This window comes from Aythya fuligula, chromosome Z, assembly GCF_009819795.1.
Source record: "Aythya fuligula isolate bAytFul2 chromosome Z, bAytFul2.pri, whole genome shotgun sequence".
Lineage (NCBI taxonomy): Eukaryota > Metazoa > Chordata > Aves > Anseriformes > Anatidae > Aythya > Aythya fuligula.
In genome coordinates, this window is record NC_045593.1 from 85,809,248 (window position 1) to 85,832,658 (window position 23,411).

The following is a 23,411-nucleotide window of genomic DNA, read 5'->3' on the forward strand; positions in this document are numbered from 1 at the left end:
GGCTGTGATTGCACCCATGACTATACTGTGGGCTGCTCCTTCTGTGCATGGGTACAACAGGCCAAGCTGCCAACTGAGTGCTGTTATCTTTTCAGGGTGGGCCTAAGTCATCGTTCCTCACTGCAGAGAAGAGGGCAAGGCTGAAAACAAACCCTGTGAAAGTACGTTTTGCAGAGGAAGTGCTGGTGAATGGACACACACAGGTCAGTGGGGTATGGCTGCACATGGGCACTGTGAGCACTGGTGCTGAGAAGAAATGGGTCCCATGCTGGGCTGGGTCAACATGGCCAGGACCCACAGAGTGGCTGTACCTTCACTGTGCTTGTCTGACTTGGATTTTCATCCAGGCATTTGGTCCCATCTTGTTTCCTGTGCTCCTCGGTGAAGTGCTGGCATCTCCAGAAGGCTTTATCTTTCATTTTCTTATTAGGGCTAATGAAAAATATCTGCATGTGCTACTTCTATCCTTTTGCCACTTAAAGTTTAAGTAAACTTTATGCAAGCATTAGACAGCTGTGACACTGCCACCAAGGGATGTACTAGTCATCTCTTGAATTGCCATTCTCTCCGTAGTAAACCTAGACTAAAGTTTGGGCATGACAAATCCTAACCCTAAAGATAAGAGGTGAATCCTGCTGTCAGTGCTGGTTCTTTTTCTGCCAAAGTACCTGGGTTATCTCCTCCTGGCCCTGGCCAAATGTATCGTGACCCTGAAAAACTGCAGACTCCTGTTTCAGTAAATACACCACTCTTATGATCTTAATGGAGCATTAATGCTGATGACTAAATTATCTCTATGGCAATTGGAAGGAACCCAGAAGCTGCCTTTTGCAGTTGAAACCTGAAACATAACAATTATGTTTAGAAACATAAATTGTTGATGAGCCTCAGCACTACCCAGCCTCCATTTTATGTTACGAGCGCAGTACGTATTTCCATACAGCTGAATGATATGCAAGAGTCAGGTCCCTCAGGATCATGAAGTCAGCATCAGTCAATGCATTACTAGAACCTGTGGGCCTAGCTGTAATCTGGAGTAAATCAAGCTTGTACCAGACAAAACATGAGGGGTACAGGCTTAAGCAATAGGTGAGGCTTTCAGAATGAATTTGTAGTAGTCTATCAGAGCCTGCATGAAAGGAGAGAAATCCCATCTGGATATTCTAGTCAGCTAATTGGATCTGACCAGGAAAGTGATGATACTTAAATTGTAGATGAGAATTTATATATAGATTTCAAGTTCTGGCTGCACAAGGTGATATTCATATGACAATATGTGGAGCTACTAGAAAAATATTGGATTAGGTGTAAACCAGCACAACTTTTCTGAAATTGTTGGAGGAAGCAAAGGCTGTCAAAAATGTGATGTGTTCATGTTACTTAGCATGAAAGAGTTAGAGCTTGTGCTCAGGAGCAGTGGCAATGTTTGCTCATTTTTCTCAGTGGTGACTGTAAGTTGTTTGAACCCAACAAAACAGGCAGTGGAGAAACAAGGAACAAAATTCAGAAGTGTCTTTATATTCTTACTTGTGGTACTTACATGGCATATGGACTCACTATCAAAAGCAATTAAGGTTGTGAGATTTATAAGGTGTTGCACAGCAAATGAAACATAAGAGAGGTCATCTTCAAAATGCCATTTTCAGCCTTGGGAATGTCGTGAGAAGTAGAATGAACTGCTTTAAAATTGGAGGAATATGCTGCTTCGAGAACATAAAGATGTGCTGAATGTCAAGTCCAAGGATGGAGGAGTAAGCTTTCTCAGGACGGAAGAAGAACAAGAACAAGGCTAAAAACAAGAAGGAAGGTGCAAATAACCTCTACTAAAGGAAGAACTCTAGACAGCTCCAGAAAGAATATAATATGTTCCCAGTTCTTTCACAGAGCATTCAAGGGAGGTGCTTTTTTGGTAGCATGGATGATTTAAGTATGTCTCGAGCTGAAGGCATGGCTGCTGCCAGTGGGAGGAAAGTGTCAGAGTGGGAGGTTAGTGCCCAGTAACAGGAAGATGTCTTTTCTGACAGCCATTTCTCCTTCTCTGATAAGGCGGGAGGATAGCTCTCAGCTTTTCTGTATCTGTCAGGTCTTCCTATGCTATGTGGGAACCAGACAGTGGGCATATCAGGGCCATGTGCAGCTGTTGAACTAGCCGGAGATACCTGGCAAAGGTATTTGTTAGGCTCTCCTTCCCTTGCTCTGTCCTGGGAACATACTTACAGAATAAGTGGTGCTATAAAAGACAGTTGTAAAAGTAGAGAAAGATTTTCATTTGATAGGCTTGAGGAGTGGAGCCATGTGAACCTCATGAAGTTCAGAAGGGCCAAGTGCAAGGTGCTGCACCTGAATTGGGGCAATCACCAATCAGAACAGACTGGATGATGAATGCAGCCCTATGGAGAAGTATATGAGGATATTAGTGGATGAAAAATTATATATGAGCTGGCAGTGTGTGCCTGCAAAAATCTAGTCATATCCTAATATCCACTCTGGTGGTTTTACCTGTCTGGGCAGCCCAAATCCACCATAACTCAAAAGAAAAGCAAGAAGAAGGTATGCTGGAAAGAAAAAAGAAAAAACAAGTCACAGGTTGAGATAAGGATAATTTAATTAAAAGGAAAAGGAAGAGGGGAAAAAACAAGCAAAGGCTGTGTGGAAGCAGAGAGAGAAGAAAAAAAAAATCTACTTTCCATCAGTAAGCGATGTTCGGTCACAGACTGATGCAGGGCCCTAATAAGCGTAACAGTTGTTTGCAAGGAGAGATGTCTTCATAACGAGATCCCCCCATCTCGTTCCCCTTCCCTACCTTTTATTGCTGAGTGTGACACTGTATGGTATGGAATATCCCTTTTGTTTAGGTCAGCTGCCCTGGTGGTGTCCCTTCCCACCTCTTGCCCACCCCCAGCAGGGTGGCTCTGTGGGGTTTGGAGGGAGTCCAGCCAGCACTGCTCAGCAATAGAAAAAACACTAGTGTGATACCAACGCTGTTCTAACTGCACGTGCAGAGCACAGCACTGTGTGGTTTGCTGCAGGAAAGGTAGCTCCATCCCAGCCAGACCCAGCACACCTACATAAACAGAAGCATGGCATCGAGGGAGGTGATTCTCACCCTCTTCAATGGTCTCATGAGACCCTGCCTGGAGTGCTGTGTTCAGCCCAGGAAGCAAGACACAGACCTGCTAACGTAGGTCCAGTGGAGGGTCACAAAAATGATCAGAGGGCTGGAACACCTCTCGTGTGAAGAAAAGCTGAGAGGGTTGTTCAGTGTGGAGAAGGATCTTAGGAGACCTTATTGCAGCCTTTCAATATTTTCAATGGGGGTTTATAAGAAAGATAAAGAGAGGCTTTTTACCAAGGCCTGTAGTAATAAGACAAGGGGGTAACAGTTTTAAACTAAAAGAGGGTTGATTTAGATTAGACGTAAGGAAAAAATTTTCTGCTGTGAGGGCAGTGAGGCACTGAAACAGGTTACCCAGAGAAGTTGTGGAAGCCCCGTCCCTGGAGATGTTCAGGGCCGGCTTGGATGGGGCTTTGAGCAACCTGATCTAGCAGAAGGTGCCCCTCCCTGTGGCAGATGGATTGGATCTAGGTGGTCTATAAAGGTCTCTTTCAACCCAGACCATTCTATGGTTTATACTAGGATGTATTGTGTCAGGCAGAGCAGCCTGGTGCCCAGAGGCATAATGTCTAATGATTAATTACTGTTTTCTTTTTTGTTGATGTTCTGCAGGGGAATTCTCTTCTTTGTATGCCAAACATTCTCAAGGTATACTTGGAAAATGGGCAGACAAAAGCTTTCAGGTTTGAGACAAGCACTACCGTAAAGGTAACTTGGTTATCTGTCTTCATTCCCACCACCTCTATTCAGTCCAGTTGCAACAGTGCGTGTAGTGGAACTTGCAACCTCTTAGTTGCACTGGCCAGCTGGTGCCAATTGGATTGTCAACTGCTGCTGATCAAGCTGGATTTTCCTTGTCCTTCCTGAAGGGGAAGCGTTACTTTGGTTCTTTTTCTTCTCAGCAACTGGTTTTCACAGAACTTACAGGAGCTTGGCTAGGAGACCACTACAACTTTGTTAAGTGTGGTTGAAGTTGTGCAAGAAGACAGCTTGCTTGGAGGACTGACAGATCACCAGCTGTCCACACAAACTTTGCTTTCCTAGGAAGCCACATGACCAAATGCAGAGGAGAAGGTTGTTTAATACAGCACTGATGATGTGCATACCTGAGAAGGAGAAAAAGTTTCCTGGTCTGGGACGTGGAGAGTGGAGTCCAGGTGTGTGTATTGTGTGAGCTCAGCAAGTGCACTTTTGCCTTGTTATTTGAAGCCCACGTCCATGTTGCAGCCTCATTTCTGCATTGGTGAAAACATCTTCCCTGCAGGGACTTGAAAACCAATGAACCCCTTGAGATGAAAAGCAGCACCACCTCCCTAGGATTAGTTGTGCTTGGAAGCATCACAGATGAGTTAACCATTATTCTCTTCAAAGTACAAGGCACCAGATTCTAAAGCCATTAATACAACACTTTCCATAATTGTCTTATTTAGATTGAGGCCTAAAAACTGATTTTTTTTCTGGCCTGATCTGCAGTGTTGCTCACTGTTTCTGTTGGAGTTAATGAACTTGGCTCGTTGACATTGATAGCAGGCCGTAATTTCTTTTAAGTGTTAAGTATTATCCTGCAGCAGTGCAGTCACTGTGGAAAGATATGTGATGACCAGACTAGAGATAATTGGGCTGGAAGAATATTCAGGGCAAAGCAAGGAGAATTTATTTGTAATGCAAAGAAAATTTTCTTGAAGAAGAATTTTATTGTCTGCTTCATCCCAACTTCACAAAACTGTTGTGGTCTACTCATGCAGTGAAGTCCCTGCAAACCTTGTGAGAATCATTTGCTGAGCAAATAAAAAGAAAAAAGTGTAATAAAACAAGGAGGCAGTGAGGAGGTGGGGCATGAGTTGAAAAAGGATTTGAATGTACACCTGCAAGGGATTTATTTCTAAAAGATGGATTAGCTCCTCATGTTTGACTTGAGTTTCTCACCTCTAACCTGGAACAACCTTTTCTGTACCGGAGTTGAGTGAAACCCTCACCAGCATCCTCACAGTAACACTCAAATGTGTAAAATACTTCCTGAAATAATTGTTTTCTAAAGTTCCTTTGTTGTGTTAGAGATCCTTGCATAAAACTGATACAAGTCAAATATTTATGCTCACCCCATGAGAACTGAATGCATTGAAGGAGTTCTGTTTCAGTTTGTACTTAGTCAAGCCTTTCATAATGTTTTCTGTTTGCCAAAAACCCATTTATTTCCATGATGCTTAGTATTCCAACAGAACTCTTCATATAACTGAAATATTACATCAAATTTGGTAAGATTTTCACTAATGATTATGGTTTCAAATTCTTGGGGTTTGGTGGAGAAAAATGTTTTTCACCAATTCTTTTCACTTTCTTCAAAAAGTATTGTAGAGTTCTAGAAAGCTAGAATGGTTAACAGCAAACAATCGAACTGAAGGTGACAAAGTGTTCAAAACCACCAAACTTAAAAACTGTAATGCAAAAACTTTGGACATGAAGCAGCCCAGGCAATGCAATTCTAGGACATTAATTTGATGTCTACCACATCTTGAAGATTTGCATCTTACTGCACTCTTAGCAAGCTGCAGTTTCCCTCCCTTGACGTCCTGACCTACTAAAAATAATGTGTTTTCCTGCCTTCATCTGTTCTTCCCATGCTTCCCCTGCAGTTCCTTTGGCTCCCTTCATTGCCCGCTGGATAGCATCAGTGGACATGGGTGGCACTGAACACTGTCCTGCCTGGCCGATGTACGCTTTTGTTGCTTGGCTGTCCTGCTGAGATAGCACAGCAGCTAACCACCAAGCTTGCGTGTGGCATCACAGAGAGTCTGTCATCATCTGTACCTCCACTTCTGATGAACTTACAGGCTTTCTCTAACCTTGAGACCTCTGTGGTCTAGATCATTGTGTTCAGAAGTTGTCAGTGAAGAAAGGAAGGCACTGGTTTACTGTGAAACACCACTAAAAAATCTGCTGCTGTGTTGCTGCAGCAAGCTTGTTCTTGGCTGTGGAGACTCTTGGGTTTGGCCGCTGCCTTTTCATTGCTTTCCCACACAGCTTCCAGAGGCTGACTGGAATCATCTACCCTGAGTGTGTTAGTATTGATCAACAACTATAATTATTTGACCATCCATGTGCCTTCCCTTCCCAGGATATTGTTCTCACCTTGAAGGAGAAGCTCTCTATCCGGAGCATTGCACACTTCGCCCTCACCCTGGAGGAGCAGTACAATGCAGCAAAGGTCCACTTGCTGCATGAGGAGGAGCTCATTGAGCAGGTGTGGAGAACCCCTTGCGTGGCCCCACAGCCGTGCTAGGGGGCACTGATACCAGTGAGTTGTAGCTAGTGAGGTGCAGAGAAGGCCCAACTCCGCAGGTGTCACAAGAGAATGGGCTTTGCCCCATCTCCAGAGAGAGATGCTTCCCTCTTCTCTCTGCTTTTTGCATGTGTTACCACTGCATTAGCCAGAGCCCCCTGAGAAACAGAGCTTTCAGAAGTGCCTTGCTCCCTTTAGAGAACTTGCAAAGCAATACCCACAGGCTGATAGGGCTTGGATTACGTAGAGCAATCAGGGAACAAGTATGTTTTGTGCCACCTATCAGACAGGCCCATCAACACAGAGGATCAGTTGAAATTGTCTTAAAATAGCTGTGTATTGAGCCATTTGCAGTTTCCTTGATAGTCAAAGAGAGTTAACCCAGCCAAACAACAACTTTGATCAAGCTCCTAGCAAGGAAACAAATATGTTGCTAGCTCTGTTAGTAATTCTGAGCTAATCTTATGTGGGAGAATGAGTCTACTTGTGAGTCAACAGTATGAACATGACGCTTTGCTGGTTGGTGATCCACTGTAATGCAGAGAGGTTTGGTAGCTAATACCATCTATCCCTTAAGCATGTGTCTGAGAATTTCTGTGTAGATTTTGTTGATTAACTTTTACTGGATTTGCCCAGAATTAAATATGCTAATATATAACCCAGGGATTTTACATTGTAGTGAAATTATGATGATGATCCAAGTGTCTGCTTTGGGCTGCTGTATCTGAAGACTAAACTTTAAAGCAGAGAAACCTGCCCCTTTGCAATTTTCATATGGCCTTGAAACCTCTGTCATGCTTATGCTACAAATATGAGATCAGTAGATACTAATAAAGTTCTATCAAATGCTGTTTGGGCACTACCACAGGAAGAAGCGAAAACCAGAAAAAGAATCTAAGATATAAATACAGAAGCATCTCCCTGTGTTTGCTAAGGACAGTGGCTGATCTGCAGCCATCCCACTTGCCAGTGCTTTGAATGATTTCTGTGAGTTCATATGAGCCAGGTGCTCAGTATGCATGTATGGAGGGACTGCACCAGTTGTTCTGGCATGATGCTGTTTGTCCATTGCAGGTGGTCCAAAAAAGAGAATCCCACGACTACCGGTGCCTCTTCAGAATTTGCTTTGTCCCAAAGGATCCCTTAGACCTCCTGCAGGAAGACCCAGTTGCCTTCGAATATCTTTACCTGCAGGTGAAATTGAGGCATTTCATAATTCTGGATCTTTTCCCATCCAGTACTCATTTCTTCTTGATGCTGAAGCATGCTTTAAGCCAGTTCAGTTACGTGAATATGAAATGCAGAGCATATAAGAATAAAGCATTTGTACTGAACTTGCAGTAAATTCTTAAATCAGTTTGCGAGCTTGGCTTTTTAACAGAATGACAATGAAATGAGCTGGGTGACTTCCTCTATTTGGCCCATACTAGTCATATAGGAGGTCTTATCCTGACTTCTTTTTGAGCTTTGTAATAGTGACATCATGCTAACTGAGCTGAGTTTGTTCCAGAGCTGCAGCGATGTGCTTCAGGAAAGGTTTGCTGTGGAAATGAAATGCAGTGTGGCGTTACGTCTGGCTGCTCTACACATACAAGAGAGAATCTATGCTTGTGCTCACCCACAGAAAGTATCCTTGAAATACATTGAGTAAGTTCGAAAATTTCTGTGTTACGTTGTGAGTAAGCCTGGAAAAAATAGTGTCATCATCTCTATGTTTGCCTAGTGTTTAGTTCCGGTTAGGAGACTGTTTCTGACCCAAGGAGACTACACTCCGTTCATTTTGCCTGGTGTTTTAACGCAAGGTAGCTAGCTTCCTGAGCCTCCCTGTCTTTAACCTGCTGAGTTGCCTAAATAGTATGGGTATGATAACATCTGAGCATCTCCCTAACCAGGCAGAGATTCTGGTTCAGGAGGGACATCAAATTGCAAATCTCCTGCTTAATTGTGCTTACTAAGGCTGCTTCTGCCAGTATACTGAAATACACAAGCTGTAATTTGGAGAGAGAATAATCACCAACTTTTCACAGTCAGTACTTTACATCCATTCACCCACCAGAACTTTCCCAGAAATACCTAATTTCAGTCCTTATGCGAAATAATAAGATCCGGAAAACTACAGAAAAACCAGCAGGTGTGCTGTGCTGCCTGCCAGTGATGTTAAATCAAACTTTCCCTGAAGACCAGCCCTGCTTTAAGAAATTGTCGTGGGTCAATCATTAAGTAACTGGCATTTGTGCTGTAACTGCACCACAGAGCCAAAACCACCCTATACAGTGCCACTAATTCCCTGTGTACAGCCAGACATACTCGACCACATGCAGTCAGTGGAGAGTGAGAAGCAAGTACAGACAAGTATGCCGTTCTTAGTTGATGGATATTTAATTCTTCAGTTGAGTAAACCTTTCAGCAAAACAGATGTGCCAAATTTTTAGGTGTAGGGGACCAGAGATGTTGAAACATGGTAATCTTGTAACCGAAGTAAAGACAGTTTTCATCCTGCGCGTAGCAAGGACAGACAAGACCAATATGCTTACTGACCTTTTAGATTGTTACCTGCGTAACAGTGGAAAAACAGGCGTTTTACATGAGACCACATGTTCCTCCAGCCCCATCAGCTGGCTGCCATTCAGCATGTTCTCTTGTTGCTGTGGGACAGCACAGTTGGGACCTCTTTTGTTCCCCTTCCTGTCTTTCTGTCAGGAGAGACTGGGGAATTGAAAACTTCATCTCACCAACTCTGCTTCGAAACATGAGAGGGAAGGATATCAAGAAAGCCATCAGCTACCATATGAAGCAGAACCAGATCCTGCTGGACCCTCGGCAGAAGGTAGTATGCGTGGCCTGGGTTTGAGGTGCCTCCTGGAATACTGGAAGCATTTCTCAAGGCCAAAGAGGGCATGTCTTTCCTGTGTGGGTCTCTTCTCTATGTGACTGCTTGTTGTGTTTTTTTTTTTTTTCTCCCCTTGTATTTTCATTTTGTAATCTCTGCAGCATATGCACCCTAATTTCCCCATATAGTGTGTTGTGATGCAGTTTGCTTGTGCAGTTGTCAGATGGTAATTGTGGTAATATAGTATGGTCCTATTCAGATTTATTGCATATGGAAAGCAAGCTTTATGTGTTGGTCAAATACTGTGTCCTGTATGAAAAGAATGTCTTCTAGCCAATAGGCTAGCTGACGAATCTTATTCTCCGTCATGTTTCTAAACAATGTTTCTTGTCTTGCAAAATGAAGCATATGCTTGCAGCAGTCCAAGTGCGTCTGAACTACCTACAAATCCTGAGTGACCTGAAGATGTACAATGGGAAGATCTTTAATGCCACCCTGATGGTACGAGTGCTATTTATCAATGTAATTGGGGTTTGATATGCTGTCTCAGTGCCTCCTCTGTGCATCTTCTGTGCAGTATACTTGGACAATAACTGGAAATCCAGGACACAAGGAGTAGTTTTACCCTTTTTTTCCACCGGTGAACAAGATCAGCTCTAAACCAAAGCAAACCCTATCTAAAGCAAGAATATTTAAATATTGTTCTACACTGTTGACATAAGACTAGCAGCTGAGCCTTCTTCCATGTCTTTGCTTTGATGCTTGTAGAAAATGTAATATTGGCTCTGCTGATGCTGTTTCAATGAGCTCTAGTATAATACCACTCTTCCCCTCCTCGGGACCTCTTGGTAAATATTGGCCAGGGTGTCTGCAAGGGTAACTCAGCGTAGCTCCACTGAAATCAATAACAAAACAGTTACCTGATAATTATGCATAGTTTCCTAATTGAAGTTTGTGACTGGCCCATCAGATGAAATCTGTCCATGTTTTGAATGTCAAAAGGTATTCAAAGATTAAGATCTGAGCATGTTTCAAAAAACAACTGTTATGAAAATATTTTGGCCAATCTTAAACCTTTCTGTAAAAAAGAATTCTGTTCAGGCAAGAGGTTTCTTGGCTAATTGCCTCTCCCCATGTGGATCTGTAATGAATGATGGACCACAAACAGTTCATGGAGTGCTGAGTAGTATAGGTGGGTCCAAAAAATGCCTTCTTGAAGTTTCTGGCCAGCTCCAGTAGGTCTTACTAGGTCTATCTGGCACAGCCAGCCAGGTGACACTTCTGATAGCAAGCTGCTGCTGACCACCTCTTTGGATCTGTTAGATGCCTGGTGCACCTCTGGGGCCACCTGCCTTGGGGGCACAGGGAAACTTGCGGTCCCCAAGTCAGAGAAGAGAACGGCCAGGAGCAGGTGACCTGACGGCCTGTAAGTAACAAGGGGCTCCCTTTGCAGCTGGCTAGAGTCCAGTTGTAAAGGGAGTCCAGTGTTAAAAGATACCACAAAAGAATGGGTGGCTGAGGAGTCCCTGCCCAGCACAGGCAAATGGGTTCCTGCTTAGATTTCAGCTAAAGATTCAACCTCTCTCCCTACAGCTACAGGACAGAGAATCATACGTTGCATTGCTGGTGGGTGCCAAGTATGGGGTGAGCCAGATTATCAATAGCAAGCTAAACATCATAACAAGTCTGGCAGAGTTTGCAAACATCAGCAGGGTGGAGCTTACAGAGGAGTCTGAGAAAGTGAGCATGGTAAAAATCTACCTACAGGATCTGAAGGTAAGTGGTGCTCTTGTGGTAGCCAGCATGTGACTGCATCAGGGACAGAGAAAAAGGGGGGAGTCATGCACACTGTCTTTTTTTTTTTTTTTTTTTTTTTTAATTAAATCTGACATTAAGCTGATGGTATCATTAGTACAAAAGGCTTATGAGCTCTCCTTCTGAGTCTATTCTAGGAAGAATACCAAATGAGTGAAGAAAAGTTACTATTCTTGCTGTGCTTTATCAGCGAGACCTATCAAAGAAAACCCAACAAAAATTATTTCTCTTCTTTCTCTGTGTTTCATACAGAAACAGAATGCTGTACAATTATGGCCATATGGGGGAGAAGAAATGTCTTTTCAGTGTGCCGCATGTTCCTGCAGACTGTGGTACAGGTGATGTTTGCCTGTTCTAACGTTGTTGTTTTCTGTTCCCTTACTGGAAAAAAAAAAAAAAGATGCTGACTCTGCTGCTGGAATCAAACAGTGCAAAAGATCTTGTTTGCCTCATCATTGGCTACTACAGACTGTTCGTGGATGCGAATGCCTCCATATTTACTTGGGGAGAGAAAAGACAGCAACCGCACCGTGTCTCAGCTGAAGAAGGTTAATTTGCCAAAGAATGGGGAGAAAGTGGGTGGGTCATCCAGCAGTATTGGTGGTGTTATTCCCTCTTAAGAACAGTGTCATGCTAGAACAGTAGCCTGGGAATGAACAGTGACATCTACAAAATGTTGAGACCATCAGCCTTAGTGTCACTGCCATTTTTCCTTGAACCCCAGACATGTTGGGCAGGGGGAAAGAAGCAATGATTATCATCTATTTCCAAGAAGTGGAGGCGGTTTCTGCTATTGAACCTGTTACTGAGCACTTGTGCTTTTACCAGCCTCCAGAACAATTTACCCTCTGGCCAGCATCTGCTGACCAGGAGAAGGAGAGTCTGTTTGCCATGCTGTCCTGTCTCCTGTAAGGATAACTTCAGTCTAATAGGGTTTGCAGGCAGAGGCTTTAGGCAACGTGTTGCCTGGCTGCTTTTCTGCAGCTCCCTTTGGTGTTACTGTGCTGCAGTAAAAGCAGACAAAGCAGGCAGGAAGGACCAAGCCTCCACTTATGGGTTATGATCCTGCAGGTCAGATTGCATCTTTACATTGTTTACTGATGAGGACCTGAAGGCAGAGTTCTCTGGGCTTTGAATCCCTACTCTGTGACCAAGTTTGTAAACCCTTTTCTGGCTGTTCCTCTTTGCCACTGCAAAGGACAGGCTGACAGATGTGTTTAAATCACAGGATACGAATCTCGAACCTGCAGTGATTCTGAAGACTCCTGGGAACTGGATTCCTCCTCAGAGCATTGCTTGGGCATGCCCACAGCATACGGCAGCACCCCTCGTGCGTGCGAGAAGGAGCTGGGAGAGCTTCACAGCCGAGAGAAGGACAGCAGCACAAAGCCCCAGGCTGGAGGAAGTGACCAACACGATGCAGGTGGCAACACAACAGACAGTACATCTGAGGCTTCAGATTCAGCCAAAACAGAGAGCCGAGGGTTTAAGACAAGCGGCTCAAGTGACTCAATGGATGCACTGGAGGAAGATGAGTTGGAAGCTTGCTCTTCCTCCAGGCCAGAGTTCTTCCACTTCTACACACCAACTGTACACGAAATGAACAACTCAGATGAGAGTTTCTTTCCTGTTTGTGCTGCAGAAGGCTCCAGCAGGGCAAAAGGCAGGGACTTCTTCTGTTTCTTGCAGGTACCAGAAGCAGAGGAGCATGGATGTGAGCACAGCCCCTGGGAGGAGAGAGGAGTGGACATAGGTGTGTCTATGCTAGGGACCAAGCTATCTGAGAGAAATGCCATGGGCTATTACAGCCTGTGTTGCAGCGTATCCCCTGCAGGCAGTGTAGAGAAGAGCAACATCAGTCACAGCCCTGGAAGAAGGCCTTGGAAAGATGTGTCAGCCCAAGAAGAGGCACGCTGTGGAGCAGAGCAGGTAGCAGAAGCGAGTGATCTCATTTTGGAGCCACCCCCAGGCTTTGGTGACACCAGCTCTGAGGAAGAGTTCTATGATGCTGCAGACAGCCTCAGCCCCCTGGACACCCTGGCAGGTAAACCTGTACCCACCCCACTGCAGGTCACCTCCTGTCCTCACCTTCCTTCTCCTAAGCTAGGGTGATGCCTGTTTGCCATGTCAGTCTTCTGGGAAAGAGCATCCTTCAGCTGTTCAGAGTTTTCCCAAGACTGTTGTAAGACCTTTGAACACCCGTTCTCTGCAAGCCACTCTTTATCAAAGAATACTTTACAAAGCTGTCAGTGAACGTGCATATAGAGGTCAGAACAGCAGCTTGGCAGAGAGGTTTGTCATCACATCTAAGCACTCAATCTGAAAAAAAATTGGTTTTCAAATGAGTTTGGCATTCTGGGAAGTCCCCAGGTTTCTGGAGGAATTCCAGAATACCAAAGTATGGCTCTGGCTGATCTTGAAGCCATCATGCTGCAGGAGTAAGTTCTGTGCATCCTTCTGTATAGGCTGAGTCTTTGGTGATGGAAAAGGTAACGAGTTCCAGAAACAGAATGCAAGAAAGATATATGCCTTTGCACTTGCAGACACCTTGATGACAGATATTCCTGTCAGGCACTACCTTCACTCTGCTATTCTTCAAGTTTTGGGAAAGCTGGAAGCAGTAAAACAGCTCATTGCTCCATGCACCCCTGAGATCAAAACAAATTCTGGGGTTAGAGGCACGCTATGTAAATGGGGAGGGTAGACTTATGGCTGAGCAACAGCTCTCTGTAATTGTATTTTCTCACCAAGGAGAGGGTTCTTGTTTTCTGAATTAACCAGCTCTGCTAGCACTAACTGAACTTAAGAATTCATTTTATGTAGTTAAAATAGTGTTGGCTTTTGAGTTCTTGCATGGTGACAATACAATGTTCAGGCACAAAGCTGTCATCTCTGTGTGTCTTTATGGTCTAAATATCCAGGCTGGGAATTTCTGAGGCTTCTCTTCAGTGTTAATAAATCTGCTCCTGTAGATAATACTCTAGCGTACTGCTTATATCACCAAATTTACAGTCAGACCAAGCGACTTCAGTAAGCGAGGGGAGAGATTATCTATCCAGCTCCTTTCATAACTGATCCTCTACTTCAGTTTTTATAGCCATAGGTCCAAATAAATTTTTCTTGATGTAGCTTGGTCCAAGTCAGTGCAATAAGAGAGGCTTTCCTTTGGTACTTAGGAAGCAGGCTCTGTTGCCAAACCCTTATGTCTGCAATTGTAGGACTTGAGTTAAAAGCTTTTTGGCCCGCTACATAGGTGTATCTGTATCCTGCTGCCTGGGGCCATTTTCTGACTTGCATCCTCTTTCCTTGCCAGCAGCCTACAAGATAATGTCCCAGGAAGGTATAGACAACTCCTGCATCCTAAAGAAACCAAGGTGTTACAGCCTGGGGGAAAACCTAATGACAAGGCAGACAGCAAGAGAGAAGAATGGAAAGGAGAAGCAGCTGACATATGCCAAGAGCCTGAGGAAGAGGAGATCTTTTCTGAAAACCAATTATACCTCACAGGTCACTTTCCCACTGGCTTTACCAGACTCCCTGCAGAGCTACTGCACTTGGCCACCCACACCACCACTGCTTGCTCAGCCCCCAGATCCACCATCCCCAGAGAACTTTGAGAAAGATGCAGAATCAGGACTTCCTGCTGCCACCCAGGCCCAGAGAGACACGGCTAGCACAAACCCATCCTCTGACATGATGGAAATGGAACCTGACACCATGGAAACAAAGTCAGTGACTGATTTGGTGGTTTCTTCCATTTCAGCTGTCCACCTGCAGGGTGACCACAGGGAGGAGAGTGCAGGCATTGCCATACCTGTGGATGACCTTTGTCCAGCACGTGCTGTATACCCACCTTTCTTGTTCCTGGAGGAACCCGTGTACCTTCCCAGGGAACAAAGCAGAGTTGTCCAGGGAAGTCCCACAATGGAGGTAAATACTGGGTGGCCAAGTGCTGAGAGTTGTGTGAGCATCGGAGATTGGCTGGCCCAAGCAGTACTGGGAGGGGAGGGTGAGATGATGGAAGTCAAGCATGAGGCTGGCAATGTCCCTCTGTTCCAGGTCCAAGAGGTGACTTGCCCTGCTAATGAATGTACTCTGCCGTCTTCATGCTGTGTTGCCAGCATGGCCATTCCCCATGGGGTGACACTGGGACCAGGATCTGCTTCCTAGTTGCTGGGGAGCAAGCTGCATGGGAGAAGCCTGTCCTGGCTCCCTGTGAGGAAGGAAAAGCTAACCTTGATGGCTGTGCTGACTATGAGAGTGACCATGCCTCATTGCAGGCAAAAAACAGACAAGAAATAAACAAGGAAGCCTTACAGAAAGTGCTCAGTAAAAATCACATAGGCTTCCCAGATGCAACCCAGCTGTTAACAGATTGCAGCAGCACCTCAGGGGTTGTAACTCGCCTCTCCTGGCTCTCATTTGGTGCAAGATCAGACCTAACATCACCCAGCCCATCTCAGAAGAGAATAGATGCTCCACTAGAGCTTTTGGACTCTCAGAGGACCAGTAGGTGCCTAGAGGTTGATGTTGTCAGAAAGGAGATGCAGATATCCTCAGCTACACTACCCTTTGAGAAAGAGCTGAGAAGCAGACATGGGCTGGATGAAGGGGAGTCCAGAAAAGACACAGAAAATGTTGCTCACGAACAGACCTGGTCTGTTCAGATTTCTCCCAGAGAACAGGTTACAGAAGTGGAGAAAGACTCTCCCCTGACTCCTTCTCAAGGGCTTTCCATCTCCTCAGGCCCAATTCCCTTGGGCTCATTGGAGAAAAGAGCAGGAGACCACAGGACTTCAAATTACTCCTTCCTCTGCTTTAACCAAAAGAAGGATGAGCAGGCACTTTCTGGACCTATCATGACCAGATTTTGGGGATTTTCCATGATGAAGACGTCTCCACCACAATTTGGAATGGACAAGTGCAGCTGTCAGCTATCCTATGTCAGCTGCTTTCACAGGCCTGATGAAGAAGGAGAGCAGGAAACCACCATTCCTATGTGAAGCTTGTTTCTGCAGCCCCTCACCACCCCACCATCCACCAACCGCAGTCTTCCTGGGTCCTCTGTGGACAGTTACCCTGTGACCATCGCTAGGGACAAGGCTATGTGGGACCCTCATGTCCAAGCCCTCAGCCAGCTGAATGACCAAGCACAGATGAGCCCCGCAGACTTCTCCTGCTTCCTGGCCTACACTACAGAGCTCAAGGAGGTTGTGGGAAACCTCTCAGGGAACCAAGCAACCCACCTGCAAGACCGATGTGCTGAGCAGGGTGCTGAGAGCAAGGGTGCCCTTGGCTTAGCCTCCCAGGACCTGCTGTCCAGTTGCAAGGAGCTTCTGAAAATAGAGCGGCCACTTGAAGATCTGCAGGATGCTTTGAGGGTGACATTTGGGCACCTTGTTCAGCTGGCAGTGGCCTGCTTCCAGGTGACACACTGCCAGCTGTGCAGGCAGAGGCAGCAGGAGCTCAGGGCCGCACTTGTGGATGTGGTAGGCACCTATCACCAGTTTGTGCAGGCTGTTCACCAGCAGCTTCACAGGCAAGGCTGCCCAGACCTGGGCACCAAGCTCCTCACTCGCCAGCACACAGCCCCCACTGCTGCCATGTTTTGCCTCATGCAGCAGTTCAGGGTGCCCCCACTGTTTTGACAGGCCAGTTGGTGGCAGATGGATGCAGTGAGTGGAGAGGAGCTCAGATGTGTTCCCTCCATGCAATACCAGGCTCTCCTGCCTTGGATGTTTAGACCCCCAGCTCAGCAAATAGTCATGGAAGGGCATGTCTATGCGCATTGGCAACTGCCCAGTTCAAGGGTGGCCATGGGGAAGGGCATGCCCCGCTCTAGCCAAGCTTTGTGTAATTCTGTGTACACAAGCACTGTGTAATATGCAAACTCATAGAGCACTTCAGTAACTTATGTATCTAGCCTGGGGTTTGTCCCTTACCTCCCGAATGCTTTGCAGATGGCTAGTCTCAGGGTGGTGTCATAGCCTTCTTCTGTCACCTGCGGAGAGAGCCTTTTGTCTGCCTTTCCTCAGTCCTTACAAACATGCCAGGCAGGGAGATGACCAAGCAGGCTCTGAAGTTGAGTGAGATCGACGTCCACCCTGGTCTGACAAAGAAACCCAGGCGGCTTAGTCCAGTCTCTGTGGCTGAGCTTGTGATTGAAAACACTTCAGGGGGGGGGAAAAATATATATATATATATGTGCTGTTTGACTGCTTTTGCAAAGGGGTAGAGAAGGTTTTCCCAGGCTGGGGATACACCATATCCTCTCCTTTTGACATGGTTTCTGCGGGTCAGCATATCTTCTGTTCCATTTGCTGATGCTAAAGGAAGTCCCTAATCAGCATCTTCTTCCCTTTGCCCCCCCTCGCTATGATATATCAGCTGTTTAAGAATCCCTCTTCCGAAAAAGGAAGTCCTAAGACTGAAGTACCAACCTGACAGCCATTGAGATGAGCCATGATGTTGGCCTCCCTTGGAGAAGGCAAGCCCCTTTTCCCAACTTTCTTATCAATAGCTCATCTTGCATTATGTGCTAGGTATCCCTAGCTACGTATGAGCTGTTAGCATGTAAACGCTTTCTAAGTTGCGTAGTCAATCAGTGTGCCTTCCAGTGCTGGAGGCACATCCTCAGGTTTCCAGTGATAAAGAAGGCAGCAAAAGGTCCCCAAGTGCTGTTTTCTGACTTTAGGAATTTGTTTGCAGGGGTGGTGCTTCCAACAGTCCCTGCAGATGAGTGTGCTCAGAATGGAGGGGCCTGCCTAAGGCAGCAAAGGGGAGCAGGTAGACTCCCAGCTGCGTTGTTCCACACAAGGTCACCCCATCTCCTCATGTGTCCAGGAAGCGGGTGGTCAGGACTGCCCCATGATTCTGAAGTAAAGGACAAGTCCTTGCAGCTGAACCCTAGTGTAGGAGATGGAGGCAGCTGAGGGTGCTGGCAGGTGGGTACTACATGGATGCTGTAGCAGTCCTAAGGGACCTCCCATGCCATGGAGATGCTGAAAAACACCCATAGGAATCTGGCAGCCTTTAGCAGCCCTACACTGACTCCAGTGCAGGTGCTGCCTCTCACTGTGCACCTACAGGCAGAAAGCTAGGCAAGCTGCCCGAGGGCCATCTGCTTTCCTGGCTGCAGAGGCTAAAGTGCCTTCAGCCACGGGGGGAGGATAGCTGAATATTCACTGAAGCAGGATTTTGTGACAGTTATCGCTGGCAGGTTGTTTTAGTTAGTGTGTGTGCTGCTGCCTAACAATCTCAGGGGATGAATAAGCAAGACAAAAATCTCTTACACTTAAGCCAAAGTGCAGACTTGCTGCTTTAGCAGGGTGCAGTGACACCTAACTATGCACTAACAACTGATGAGCAGTGCAGTGTGACTACAAACAGAAAGAGCCCACAGGCTACAATAAAGCAACAGGCACCTGCAAAGACAAATTCAGCCTATATGGGGATCAACAACTACTGCCTATCAACAGCTTCAGTCATTGACAGTGGGTGTTCTTGTTTGTTTTTAAAGCAACAATGACTTTGATAACTTTATCTTGTGTGCATCAAAAATGCTCTCTGCTCAGGACATAAAATGTGTCATGGTTCTGCGCAGAGCGCAGTCAAATCCCAGATACCGTTTTCAAGAGGAACATCAGAGTTAGTAAACGTCGCACATTAGTGCAGGATGACGGGTAATTGTAACACAGCAGTAGCTTTAAGGATGCAATGTGACTTTAAACATTTTATTTTAGGTTGTGAGCAGCATGCACAGAATTACCTACAGGCTTCAGCAACACACCAACTCTTCAGTACAAGAGGTATGAAGAAAATAGCACATGGTGTACCTGTGAACTTTAATCATTGCAGAATCTCTTCCCATCCCATGTTCCCCAATTAGAACAGCATTGCCTTTTTCTTTGGGAAGGACTTTTATTCAACAATGTGCTCTGTAATTCTTCTTATTTAATCAAGGTGAAAGAAGTAACCGTTAAGCTCTCCTCCCTGTCTTAGAACAGCTGCAGGTTTAAGAGTCACAGATTCTCTATTTTCATTCGCTTGTTAAACTGAATTCCTGTCAGTTCTTTGTTGATGCCAAGGCTCAACTGGCTTTTGTTTTTCATTTCAGGATGAAAAGTAATTTCCAGCATTGTACTGTTGAGGCAGAATGTGTCACTCTTGACGAAGTCTGTATGCAAATAAATTTAAGCAGAGCTGTTTTTTCTACACATGTTCACACTAGTGGCTCTGCTTGAAATCTGAAGTTTGCTGCTCTTCCCTGCAGAACTCCTTAACATCATAAAATAAAAGAGTTTTCTTGTGCATTGTCATGCTGAGGTATCTCCAGTTACTTCTCTGCATCTGGAAGCACGTAGCCTTTTCCAGAAGAAACTCCAGCTTTCAAGGCATCTGGCCAACTTCGGGTCTTGTAGTAAGTTGACAAGACATCAAAGACTGTTAGGAACAGAGACATGTACCATGCTCTGATACGCTTATCCATGGCAAGCCATACTACATATTCCACTGGCTGCAAAACATTAGGAACTGAGAATAGATGATGCCAGAGTAGATTAGCATAGGGCTTGTGCTCCTTTTCACTTCAAATCTTACGAGCAAATGTCTAAGGTAGCTTATCTGAGAGCAAGCGACGTACCTATTTTGATGATGACGGGGAAGCTCTGACTAGGAAAAGCATAGGCTTTGACAACCAAAGCAACTTGCCTTGATTCAGGCTGACACTGGCCTGTCCTCCCTTGCCTAGGAGCTTGAGTGACTTCTAGCAAGGGCAGCCTCCTCACATTGAATTGTGCAAAGCTGAATGGTGCAGTCCTGCTCCCTGAGAATGGGCTGATACAGAGAAGTGTGAGACTTTTAAAACTGAAACACTAGGGACAAGGCCTAGCAAAAGAGAAGTCTGCTACCAGTTTCCCTCACCGCTCATTTTAAATGCTCTCTCAGAGCCTGTAAACTTTACCCACCCAGGCACATGACAGGACATGGCTCAGCCCCTCACCTTGATTAATTGCTAGTGTCTCCGAGTGGTAGTTCTTGGTGTTTACAGCTTTTATCATGTACTCACAAATTGGGAGGCGGGCTGTCTGCAAGGATTGCTCTTGTGCCCTTCGCAGAGTCAGCTTCTGCAAGGGGAACAGGAACAAGGTACCCAATGTGCACAAACATCTATAGCATGAACATCATTTTGAGGACAAGCAGCTATGAAGCTGAAAACTGTATTGGAGTTCATTTCACTCAGACTGTTCTGGTCTCTGCCTGGTGCTGGATCCAGGCAGAACCTTGAAGTTCTGTGAGAAAAACGGATGGTGGCACAATAGTGATGTCTCAAATCAGGGCAGCAGCAGCACTGGGTGCTGCCACTCGGATGTCTGCTCAGTAGAATGTAGGGCAGACAAGACTTTCAGATTCCAACAGGCTACTACCCACCTTGTGAATACTTTCATCCACCAGGCCTCCAAGGATGTACACTTTTTTTGGATCAATATCTTCAAGGACTAGAAACAAGATAAGTACATGCTCATCACCTAAAACACTAAAGTCATGCGCTACACCATTCTCCAGGCAAGGCCCAACTTACACGAGAAAGCTGCGGCCAGTCACCTTTCACCCTCAGACTGTGCAGGAAGCCAAGGCTTCTAAGACAGAAGTGTCTGCCTGAACCTGCAGGCAGCGTGAAAAGGGGAGAGCACACGTAGACCGAAAGCACAGACTGCCAGGGATGCAGCTCTATAAGCAGTGCTTTGCTCCTTTTCATAACTTCTATTCTGGCACAAGGCTGATGTGGTGAGTGTGATCCTAATCTGCTCTGCAGTTAGCTTCCCACTGTCAGGGTCACCTACCAAACAAACACACACACACACACACCCCCTAACCAGATTCTTTACAAGAGCTGCTTTCTTCCATAGAACGAGAAAGGGATCTGTGTCTCCATGAACATGGGGCCAGGTAGAAATGGAGGGAGAGGAGAAAATGAACTCAGCACCAAATTAAACAAAAAGGGGATATTTGTAATGCATCCAAAACTGCCACTGCATCTCCACTTTTCTACTCGGTAGTATAACAAACTGCAGGTGTCTACACAGAGTTTTAGGTTAGGTTTGCTGCAAATCACAGCGGCATTGCTTTAGAACTTCATCCTGTGCCAAAACAGATTGAAATTGGAGTAGACTGAGCATAAGATCTAAGGACACAGTATATCTCATGCAGCTTGAGACAACGAATGCTTGGAATACGATGCATGAAATATTCCTAAAATAAAAGCTTAAAAAAAATAGATCAATCCTATGCCTTGGTTACCTGTGCTTAAAGCAAATAAAATATTTACCATTCTCAGAGTCAGGAGTGAGATAAACAATTGCATCTAAAGGAAACAGGTCCAGGTAACTTTCTTGAGTAGTATCCATCTGGAAAATGCAACACAGTAAGAGAAGCCCATTAGTCCTAAGTTCAGCTGACACAAGCTTCCAGACAGAAAGAAGCATATTGAAAGTGATGCCACTGCTTTTAGGCGTTTAAACCCCTACAAATACGTTTTGTTTTGTTTTTCTTTTTTTAACTGAAAAAAAAAATTCTACATGGGCACTGATTGAGTACGTCAAGATCCATTAAATTCTCATCAAAATCTCTAGACATGGTTTGAGAAAGAGAGAGAAACAACTTCCTCATTTCAAGTGAGATTTTAATTCTTGAAAGATTCAGGAATCTCTGTTTCACGTGATTTTCTCCCCTCACTGTTACAACACATGACCCCGGGTGTGCTGCACAACACACAGCTCAATGTCACTACCATAACCTGCATGTGTAGGTCACATCCGTAAGTCCCACTAAGCTTGGTACAGAAGGCCAGGTCAGCCCACCAATGACCTGCACAGGGCATGGCTGTAGGGTGCCATTAGACAGGAACACAAGCCACTGGAATAGGGCAGCCTTTCCTTCTAGGCCTCAAAAGCACCGTAGACAGAAACCCTTACCAAGTAATTGGAGAAGCCGTCATTCATGCGAAAGCATTCCTCATAGATCAACGAGCCCACGACAAACTCCGTCAGGTAGAGCCAGAACGGCTTCTCGGCCTGTCTGTTGGCCCCGTAGAGCCTCCTGATCTGAGAAGCAAGGCGGCTGGTTTCCTTCCAAGAGATAACGAGCACCACATTAACGAGTGACCCACAAACCTCAGGGCCAGGAGCGCGACGGCTGTGTTCGCCATGCACGACACTGGGCGGCTGCTAAGGGAAGGTGCAGGGAGCGCAGCTCCATTGCCTGCAGATCTCGCTGAAGCCCTGGCTGCCAAGCGCCCAGGCAGCCTGTGCTGGAGAGCAACAGGCCTCGAGGTGGAGACGTGGCCAACAGCAGGGGGGTCCCGCGTCCCCCGCGGCGCTCAGCCCAGGAGAGCCTCCGGCGTGTCCGCACCCTGGCTGTACGCCCCGTCCCGCCGCGCCCCCTCCCGCTGCTGCCGCCCCGGAGCCGCTTCCTCGCGGGACCCTCCCCGCGGGCGCAGTCGCGCAGGGCCGAGGGGCGGCGGGCGGCGGCCCCGTACCTTCAGCGACATGCGGTCGGCCATGCCGAGGTCCACGCAGAGCCGGGGCCCCGACGCCCGCGCCTCCAGCAGCCGCTGCTCCGCCAGGGCCTTGCTGTGCCGGCGGGCGGCCCCTGCGGGACAGAGCCGAGAGACCTCAAGGGGCTGCGCCGCGACACAGCCGCCCCCCCGCCGCCCTCCCCCGGCCCCGCGCCGCTCATCTCGGCCCCGTCCCGCCGCGCCCGGCTCCGCTTCCCTCTCCTGCCGCCGCCGCCTCCTCCGCGCCGCCAGCACCCGCTCCCAGCGCCTCCGCTTCCGCAGGACGTTCCTCTGCGGGGCGGCCACACGGCTCAGCGCCCGCGGCCGACCGGCGCCCACTGGGCCCCGGCCCCGGCCCCGGCCCCGGCACCCACCGAGCACGGCGCCGCTCCGCCCGCCCTCGCCGCGCTCGGCCCCGCGGCCGCCGGCTCGATGCGCAGCAGCCGCATCGCCTTGCGGAGCGCCGCCGCCTCCCCCGCCTCGCCGCCGCCGCCGCCGCCCTCCATCGGCGCCGCTCCCACCCGCTCCGCTCCGCTCCGGGGCTGCCCGTGCTGGGCGGAGCGGGGCGGAGCGGGGGGCGGCCGGCCCCGGCTCTCGGGAGCTGCTTTCACGCAGAGGCTCCGGGCCGCGGAGCCTTGCCTGAGCCCCCCCCCCGGCCTGGCCGGGGTCCCGGGTCGCCTTGCTGCGCTTGGAGAGGTTTCTAAAGCACCTGAACAGCGCTGTAGCTGTAGGGGGCGGCTGCCCCTGTGATGGGGTCACGCAGAGAGAGGCACAACCCTGCCAGAGAGTTTCCACCTACCCGTATGGGCACGTGCTG

The 23,411-nt window shown here is 47.1% G+C and overlaps 2 protein-coding genes across 2 annotated transcripts in view; one reads left to right on the forward strand and one right to left on the reverse strand.

Moving 5' to 3' along the window:
- The window catches only part of LOC116501097 (FERM and PDZ domain-containing protein 1-like), a 41,302-nt gene extending 23,972 nt beyond the window's left edge, over positions 1-17,330 (forward strand). The window contains 13 exon segments of the mRNA XM_032206495.1: positions 96-203; positions 3,728-3,823; positions 6,231-6,356; positions 7,470-7,589; positions 7,906-8,042; positions 9,096-9,222; positions 9,631-9,726; positions 10,819-11,001; positions 11,441-11,588; positions 12,269-13,084; positions 14,354-15,159; positions 15,161-15,217; positions 15,219-17,330. Coding sequence (XP_032062386.1) covers positions 96-203; positions 3,728-3,823; positions 6,231-6,356; positions 7,470-7,589; positions 7,906-8,042; positions 9,096-9,222; positions 9,631-9,726; positions 10,819-11,001; positions 11,441-11,588; positions 12,269-13,084; positions 14,354-15,159; positions 15,161-15,217; positions 15,219-16,688 — 4,290 coding nt within the window. The 3' untranslated portion in view covers positions 16,689-17,330.
- A 1,414-nt stretch (positions 17,331-18,744) lies between these two features.
- On the reverse strand, positions 18,745-23,100 carry LOC116500998 (tRNA methyltransferase 10 homolog B-like). Its single transcript, XM_032206355.1, has 7 exons — positions 22,969-23,100; positions 22,577-22,885; positions 22,014-22,166; positions 21,368-21,446; positions 20,470-20,537; positions 20,042-20,165; positions 18,745-19,482 (listed from the first exon to the last, which is right to left on the reverse strand). Exons 1-7 carry the CDS (start codon positions 23,098-23,100, stop codon positions 19,376-19,378), a joined length of 972 nt encoding a protein of 323 aa, XP_032062246.1. The 3' UTR covers positions 18,745-19,375.
- Positions 23,101-23,411: the final 311 nt, after the last annotated feature.

Bases quoted from the DNA above. Each gene is read 5' to 3' on its own strand.
- LOC116500998 (XM_032206355.1), bottom strand. From the start codon at position 23,100: ATGGAGGGCGGCGGCGGCGGCGGCGAGGCGGGGGAGGCGGCGGCGCTC. The intron at 22,886-22,968 runs GTGGGTGCCGGG...GCCGCCCCGCAG, and splicing joins GCGGAGCGGCGCCGTGCTCG to AGGAACGTCCTGCGGAAGCG. The intron at 22,167-22,576 runs GTACGGGGCCGC...ATCTCTTGGAAG, and splicing joins CCGACCGCATGTCGCTGAAG to GAAACCAGCCGCCTTGCTTC.